Source organism: Stereum hirsutum, assembly GCF_000264905.1.
Source record: "Stereum hirsutum FP-91666 SS1 unplaced genomic scaffold STEHIscaffold_13, whole genome shotgun sequence".
Taxonomy (NCBI): Eukaryota; Fungi; Basidiomycota; class Agaricomycetes; order Russulales; family Stereaceae; genus Stereum; species Stereum hirsutum.
In genome coordinates this window covers 900277-908799 of record NW_006763143.1, presented here as the reverse complement: position 1 = coordinate 908799, position 8523 = coordinate 900277, and the positions used below count along the sequence as shown (strand labels likewise).

Below are 8523 nucleotides of genomic sequence, written 5' to 3'. Positions count from 1 at the left end.
TCGCTACCCCTTGCAGGCCGAGAAGAAAAACTTCGTCATAAACGAGGCGAACCTCTTTTCGATCGCACAAACTCCTTTCGGCGCTTCGTAGCCTCATTTTCCTGTAACATATTGAACTCCAGCAGAAAGGCTGTTGCCACTGGTTGACAGAAAACTCGTTGCGTGGACTGGGATATGGTGGACAAAATTTCATAAAGATGCCACAGAGTCAACATTGCACGCAAACCTTCGAAAGTTCCGTGTGTCCAGTCGATTCACTCCTGTAAATTCCGATGGTCGGTCGTGAAGTAAATGCTGGGACTCGGGCGTGTAGCGCGGAGCGGCACGTGACGCTTGCCCAATGCCGAGGAGTGATAGTGATGTGGCGTGTCCAACTTGTAGTCTGTCGTTTATCTCCGCCGCAGCCCTGCATTTCTGATGCTGCTTCGCGAACCTCCCCTCTGCGAGCATTGTGGATTCTTGTTGAAACGCAGCCTCAGGTACTTTTTTGCTGCTTGCGACTGATCACTCGGAGAGGACAGTGGCAGCTCCTAGGCACTTTTCACTGGTTTGTACGCTGATGGCGTCTGCCAATTCGAAACTTCCCGATTCTGGCGCTTTGGTACACTCAATATGTGTCGCACGTCGTTCTCTTACTCTTTACCCATCAAAAACTTATGTCAGCTGCGGTGAACCCCCATGAAGTCTTCAGATCTCTCACGTTGACGCCGTCGAATCTGAGCCAACCTCGAGGCGGCCGACACTGTACCGGTGCTTGCTTACGACCGCAGACCGCAGATTCATTCAGGGACAAAATCTTGACCTGCCGAACACGATGGGATCACTTTTGCAATTCGACCTGGCGACAGACTGCCGTTCCCTGGATAGAGTGTGCACCTCCGAGCAACACACTTCACGTGAAGCGCTGCCTAGACAAGCGAAGACTCGTATAAAGATGTGCACAGTTCGTCGATTGATAGACTCATCATCCGCCACACCAACATCCTCATCTTCTCCCGATGGTTCAAACACTACGATCTCATCTCTCCATTCTCGAGAACAGCGCTTCCCTCTATGGCTCATGTTCCGCCTTCCGCATCCCTCGTCTGGACAAGGATACCAACAAGGTTCAGACTTGGGATTCGGTCACTTACGAGGAGTTCAAACAAGACGTCGAACTCTTTGCCAGCCACTGGGCCAGAATACTCAAGGCCGACGGCATCCCTCCCCGGTCTGTTGTAGGAATGTGGTATGTGCGTTACTAACTACCATGACCTCTTTCCACTCATCCTCGTTGTGCAGGATTGGTGGCATGACCTACACGGACGTGCTCCAGATTTACGGTCTCACCCGAGCCGGCTACGTCCCACAACTCTTCAGCATTCGTCTCCCCAACCCCGTCGTCATTTTCGAGCTCCTTCAGCGCGCCAACGCCAAAGCACTTATCTACGAGACCTCCTTCGAATCCGTCCTCTCCGACTGCCCTTTCCCTTCCTACCGTGCCATATCCATCTCCGACGCTGACCCGCGTAGCGAGCCTCTTCCGACACTCCCAACACCTCTTGACGAGAACGAACCTGTCTTCATCTTCCACACCAGCGGCTCAACCTCCGGCAGCCCGAAGGTCGTCCCTTGCAGTAGAAAATGGCTGGACTGCGCCGTCACGAAGACTTACCAGACCGGCTACCCAATATCTGAGAGGGACGTTACCGTATGGATGTGAGTCGTTCCTCAAAGCTATGTTGTTACATGGCACGCTTTCTGACATATACAACAGGGGAAGCATGTGCCACATCGGACAAACGTGCACGCTTCTGGGCTCTATGCAACACGGGACTTGCACCATCCAACCATCCGTCATCTCCTTTCCTCCAGAGGAATTGATGTCCATGGTTCAAGAATGTGGCCTCAACCGTCTTTGCCAATTCGCCGCATTCTTGGCCACCTGCCTACGCACATCACGCAAAAACCCCAAACTCCTCGCGACCCTGAAAAGCCTGGATGAGATTATTTACAGCGGTCTTCCTCTTTCGAGAGACGAAGAGGAGTGGGCCTACAGTAACGGCATGAAGTTGAGGGTCAGTACCACCTCATCGTCTTGATCAGGCGCAAGTGCTCACTTGACTTGTTCTCCACCAGAACCTCTTCGGAAGCACGGAATGTGGCCCCATGTTACTCAGTAACGGAGGCAACGATCAGTCCGCTCCATTCCTTCGTCCTCTCAAATCTACCTCCTATGCCTTCATCCCCATCACGTCCAGTCAGGCTTCTTCTTCAGAAGCCGGCCACGCCACTGTCGCTTCGCAAATGGTCGAGCTCGTCATCCTCGCAGATTCTGGTGACTGTCCCGACAATTCTCTCAGAGCGGCAGATGGACACTTCCACACAGGTGACCTGTTCTTGGAGGTCATGCCCAATCAATACGCCTTCCGAGGGCGAGATGACGACTGGATCAAGAGCGAGAACAGCTTGCGCTGTGACACGAAGTACGTCCTCCTCACTCTCTCCGTTTTGGCAACCAGCTGATCGTCTCCTCCCCAGAGCGATCGAGGAGAACATTCGCACCACATGCAGTGAACTCATCTCCGAGTGCGTTGTTGTTGGGACAGGACGCCCTTCACCGGTGTTGTTCGTGGAGCCAGCCACCGACTGCGATCACGCAAAACTCAAGCGGGATATTCTCCGGCGTACACGTCAGTTTCATTCGCGTCGATATCTCCATGAGCGCATCACCTCCGCCAACATGATCGTCGTCGTTGCTCGCGGCACTTTACCACGGACTGTCACGAAGGGGAACATCCGCCGCAAGGCAGTCGAGGAGGCATATCAACCTGTGCTCGACAAGCTCTACGGTGTTGTTTGATTATTGGGTTTTCTGGCATCTCTCCTTTTGGCTCCGTGTTCTCTACTAGATTAGACATGTCGACTATTGACCGCATAGCATCATAGACCCACCTTCTTCGCTCATCACTGCAAACTTTTTTCCCCATAACTTATTACCTGTTCTTTCTCCGAGCACAATATAAGTACTGTACGCGTAGACTATATTACTTGCACCCATAGTGACATCCCCTTTGCCCCCCATCACCATTTCCCGCCATCATCACACATCCATACCCAAGTACCTCCGACAAATTGTACCTGACTCTCACGTTGCATGTGTTGGATTTTCGAACATACATAAATACAAACAGACCTGTAAAGCCCCTGACACGATCGATGCCCCTCGGATTCAGAAGACATGCGCGTGTGAAGATGTTAATGAAGATGTCAACAGCTTCGATGTACCCATCAAATCATATGCGTTGCCGACATCAAAGACTCTGTCTCTTGCGAAGCGGTACACCACTACGGAAGCCTGAAGTATAATTCCATTCGTGCACCAGGATACACTCACGATGCAGCATGTACCCACTGTGGTGTGTCTTAATGCCGAAGCAGTGTGAAGTGACGGAGCGCCCACGGAGCAAGTATGAAAGAAAATGAAGGCGCCCAAGCCGAGAGGGATGTCATTTCTAACACCGATCATGAACGGGGCTCTGTTTATTTAGAGCTTTCCTTAAATGCTCGCCGGGACAGACGTAGCAGTCTGCCAAGTGTCGTCGAGTCGATTGTTGTTGGCGGAACATCCGAGTCCTACCTCAATGCGGAAATGGCGTGTGTGTCAATGGGAATGGGATGGAAAGCATTACCGTTGGCCGCGGCAGGTCCTTGTTCTTACTGCACGCCACGAAACGGGAACCGTCGGTGTTGGCAATAATAAAGTCAAGAAACGATGGGTTGTCATAGGGTGGAAGAGGATGGAAGGAGTAAAGCGGAAACAACGACTCGTGGCGAGCCTGCCTGCACTCTCCTATAGCGTGTATCGGCTTCGCAGGGCTTCGGGTGAAGGTAGCATACGTATTGTTCTACTGGCCAATCTTCGGGTTGGCCGTCGCGGATCTTCGCGAGAATTTGGTAATGGAGATCTCCCTCTTTGTCAACTCTTTGTGGCACTAAGCTTCGTAGTAAGTTTGGTCAGAGCATACGGAACCGCACACTGGACAAGGCAAGGATTGAGCAGGGAGCATGGGGAGAACACAATCGTTTGGCTTCGTGAATCGCGATCTCGTATAGATATCGATATTCTAGCGCTCCCAGCAAGAACGCAAAAAGACAAGCCGGCGCAGCCGACTTACTACGAGGCCGCATTAATCGGTGAATGCCCTCGTCACCCTTAATATTCACCGAAAGCGGACACTAAGATGACGATGCCCGCAAAGTCGGGGACCGATGTGTTTGGACGTTTGATACGACTCGGAGAAGACGACATGGCGGCATCTGAAAGAGGATTGTCTGGAAGTGCCAGGAAAGGACCCGATCATCTATCGAAGCCATCGAAAGTCTTCCCCATATATCATACATCCATGGTGAAACAAAATCTTCCAGTCTTATCTGCTCCCCTCGAACGTACCATCCCGGAAATTTCGACCACGGTCTTAGATTGAGTGTCCTCTGACTCTGCGATAACGGACAACGGCGGACTTGGTTGGGATTGGGCCACGCGCGAGGCCTGAAGGGTTATATGGTGGGACAAAGGCAGATAGCCTTCAGGTATAGTCAACTGTAAAGAGACCGTTGGGAATGGATGGAGATGTTGTTTGAAGAGCTGCGGTTCCGAGGACGGCGGCGTTTTGAGTGGGTTAAGGCCCCAGTTCGTGAGAATGAGGACTGGTGCATGAGAGACGCGAAGTGCTTCTAGAGAAGTGAGAATATGATGAAGAGGGTTATGAGCACTTGGTGAAGGGTGTGTCGATCCTGCATTCACGGGTCCGGATGAAGTGTAGGAGCGCATTTGCTCAGCGGTAAAGCGATCTGGCCAGTAATAAGCGCTCATAGAGTCGATGGCAACAAGCGTGATTTCCGAAGTAGGCGCATTGAGCGTGTGCCAGGCTGGCAGAGCACGCAAGTTGGCAGCTAGTTGAAGAGATGACGAGGGACGAAAAATATGAACAAGAGACAGGATATGTGTAACAGCATTGGTCGTTAAATCCGGGTCTCGCATGCGTAGAGGCAGCCTAGACTCTAGACAACGGCGCAGAACCACCGCCAGCCGCCGTACGTCGAACGTCCCATCGGTGTCATAGACCACTGCGACTCTGTTCGACGGAAGGGAGAAACTAGAGCTGATGCTCATATCGAGCGGTAAAAGACATGCGACGATGAGCTCGTGAAGGAGATGGCTCTTTCCAGAGGCGGAGGGTGCCTGCAGCTCTATCACATCGCCGCTCTGCAATGAGGACAAGAAAGAAGGGTGGTGAGAGGCGGTGTAGAGGAGGTGAGTATCGAGAGCAGTGATTCCGGTGCTGCCGGGTGGCGACGCTGTTCGTTCCTTCTCAACTTTTTACTTCCGTGGCGTGTTTTTTTAGAAAAAAATACTCACTCTCGGCTCTAACGGTCGTCAGCAACTGGAAGCAGCGTCAGAAGGCCACCGTCTTCTATACCAAGGAACTTACACTGACCGTTTGAAGAGTCTCAGAATGGACCTCGTTGAGCAAGGCTTGAGACATGGTGGACACTGGAGTACGTGGTTCAACTACAGGCCACATTCAACATCGGCGACTGTATACATCAAGTCACGTGATGATGGCGGAGGTGGCCACGATGGAGGCGCGCATAGCGACCGGACTAGAGGCGTTCTTCCGCTATTCTACATACTCGCTTGGCCTGGATTCTCTCTATTTCTCTTTTCTCTAGCTTTATTTCTACTTTCGCAACGATAAATTCACGACAATGGCAACCACAGCGCGTGTGCCACCGCCAGCCTCGAAACGGCCAGCTTCGGGAACAGCTCCCACGCCAGCCATCTCTAGAGGCGCAACTGCGCGCTCTGCTGTCAATCCCCGCGTTTCCTCCTCTCTTTCTTCTCCTGCTCGACGCAGCTCTCTCAGCAAAGTGACACCTCCAACGAATAATGGCGAAACCCGCGAGTCCCTTGCCCAATCTCTTAGAAATGAAATCGAGCAAAAGGAACAGGTACATGGATACGTTCTCCTCGCACTGCCATGTGTACTTACCCGCGTTGCCTGGAAGCTTCTCGTTCAATTGCAGGACAAGCAACAAATCATCGTAACCCTGACCAAGGAAAATAGCAACTATGCTTCTGCCATGAACGCCGCCGAGACCAGTCTCAACGAGCTCTACACCGAGCAAAGTAGAATGGACGAAGAGCTATCCGCCCGCATGGACGTGATTGAGAAGCTTCGATCACAAGTGAAGGAGCTCGAGAAGGAAAAGCGAGACGTCCAGCGTAGGTACAACGAGCAGGTATGTGCCACTGTCTAGTCACTCGCCTGTCACGCCGTAACAATCTTTCCGCTGTGCAGACATCAACGTTCGAAGCGGAAAGACAGGCGTTTTATGACAACGAACAACACCTCAAATCCCGTATCCAATCCCTTTCTCAAGCCCGTAAAGCGCCCCGTATCCCGCGCGCGCCCTCTGTCGTTGATCCGGAGTCTGAGGCCGAATGGATGGAAGATGATGATCAGCCTTCCGAACCCACGACTCCACTCAACCAGCCACAGGGGCTCAGTCCCGAAGCAGAGCCCGCCGAGATGACCGCCCTGAAGCTGGAGCTTTCGACTCTATCCACTTCCCATGCCTCCCTCCAGAATACGCTCCAGTTGATCCAAACCCAGCTCATAGACCTCAAACGGGTTAATAACCAGCTCCAGGAGGACAATGAAAGTTACAACATCCTTCTTCGCGAGAAGACGCTCAGCGGCACTTTCGATCTCATGAAACAAGTTGGCGGCATTAGCGAGTCCTCGAGCGACCGTGACGACGATGATACTGAAGGCGAGGATAGCGGTGACATGAACAGCCTTCCAAATTCCTCACGCAGTGCTCTCGGTACGGTGGAAGAGCGCGACGAGCGGGTGGATGAACGAGTGGACGTGGTTCTCGACCCTGGTTACAATAAAGTCGAGGATGAGATGGTTCCTGGTGCGGTCGGCGAAACCATGGATAGTGACCACGACTCTATCGGAGATTCGACACGGAGCTCTCGCAAAGCTCGTGGCGGACGGCGGCGCGCGGGTTCTACTTCCCAATCTCCTGGCGCCACCCGCGGAGAGTCGCTTGCGGGCTTGCCTATCACTGGTCCTGGTCTCGATCTTGCCGCAGAGCTTGGACGTGCCGAAAACAATGCCATTCTCGAGGGTCAGACCATTGATGACCGCGACAAATCGATCACGAACAAAGGTGCCAAGCGTGGCAAGAAGGACAGGAAGGTATCCTATGCTTCAGAGGCTGGCGGCGAACCTGGCATTCCCAACGACGTCGAATCTCTCAGAAACGAAGTCAAATCCCTCAAGGATGCCAACAAAGCATTGTCGCTGTACGCATCCAAGATCATAGACAGGATTATCTCTCAAGAAGGATTCGAGCACGTCCTTGCTGCCGACTACGAGAAGCAGCCGCCAACTCCCAATTCTGCTACTATGCAGAACAAGAGTTCATCCCTGGCCCCTCCTACCAAAATGCAGCGTCGCGCTTCAATGTTTTCACGGTCCTCCGCACCACCTCCACCCGAACCCGCTCCCGTCGAGAGATTGACAACGTTTAGCTCTCCCCCCTTGAACAGCGGCCTCAACACCCCTCCCATACGCACTCAGCGTCGATCCCTGTCGTTCGACTGGCGAGGATTTTCTGTATTCGGTGGCGGCGAGAAAAAGGACAATCCTACAAACAGTCGATCTATGACGCTCAAGCCTGGCGCCGTTAACTCTGTTCCCGGAGCCCGAAAACTGGATACACAGGAGGACGACGATGACCGAAGGGAGAGAGAACGTTTGGCCGCGACGATGAAACTCATGGGGATCGAAAAACCTCTTTCGCCTCCGGTTATCCATAAGAGTTTCTCCAACCCAACAGAGAGTACATCGCCCTCGTTAACCATATCTCCACCGCTGTCCAGCCCCAGCATCTCGACTCCGTCCACGAGCAGGTTTTCCTTGTTTAGGAGATCATCAAGTGCGGCGAACTCTGACGGTTCGTCGAAGTCAGCCCCGGTGAACCTGACCGAGGACGCGCTTGCCATGTCCGAAGCCGAAAACACCCTCGCTGCTCTTGACGCTCAAGAGAAGGCGATGAGCGCCGAAATGGCAAAAGGCGCGGGTAGTGGTTTCACCGAGATTGTACCTCGTCGTAAGTCGGGCAGCAGGCGCAGTCGGACGAGTGGTGGTGGCAGTGGAAGTACCGTCTGGAGCGCTGGAATGAGTCGCGAGGCCGACGACGGGGATGATTGAGCGTAAATTTTCTCTGTCCATTTCATTCAGTTCATAGCGTTCTACGAGGACCGGTCGCATCTTATTTAGATTTTCTTCTTTCCTCTTCGTCTTCGCCACTTGCTCTTAGCGACGTCGGATACGCGCCACCACTTCATCCTTGTCCCCTAAGATACGTCTTACGCGACTACCTCTCCTACCCTCATAATGCCCTTCACGGTTTACGATACATATCATCACGATTTCCCGCCTCACGACCTCATTTCGATTCGTT

At 52.8% G+C, this 8523-nt stretch overlaps 3 protein-coding genes across 3 annotated transcripts; 2 read left to right on the top strand and 1 right to left on the bottom strand.

The window, feature by feature from the left end:
• Positions 1–998: 998 nt before the first annotated feature.
• Positions 999–3061, top strand: STEHIDRAFT_141193 (acetyl-CoA synthetase-like protein; the record flags this gene model as incomplete). Its single annotated transcript, XM_007307482.1, has 5 exons — positions 999–1228; positions 1282–1698; positions 1757–2057; positions 2119–2465; positions 2521–3061. 5 exons carry the CDS (start codon positions 999–1001, stop codon positions 2840–2842), a joined length of 1617 nt encoding a protein of 538 aa, XP_007307544.1. The 3' UTR covers positions 2843–3061.
• Positions 3062–4339: 1278 nt separating this feature from the next.
• On the bottom strand, positions 4340–5528 carry STEHIDRAFT_160010 (uncharacterized protein; the record flags this gene model as incomplete). Its single annotated transcript, XM_007307481.1, has 4 exons — positions 4340–4363; positions 4433–5340; positions 5402–5426; positions 5481–5528. 4 exons carry the CDS (start codon positions 5526–5528, stop codon positions 4340–4342), a joined length of 1005 nt encoding a protein of 334 aa, XP_007307543.1.
• Positions 5529–5751: 223 nt separating this feature from the next.
• Positions 5752–8270, top strand: STEHIDRAFT_63209 (uncharacterized protein; the record flags this gene model as incomplete). The annotated part of the gene is made up of 3 exons (XM_007307234.1): positions 5752–5994; positions 6052–6297; positions 6345–8270. The coding sequence occupies 3 exons, from the start codon at positions 5752–5754 to the stop codon at positions 8268–8270; spliced, it is 2415 nt and encodes an 804-aa protein (XP_007307296.1).
• Between the last annotated feature and the right edge of the window lie 253 nt (positions 8271–8523).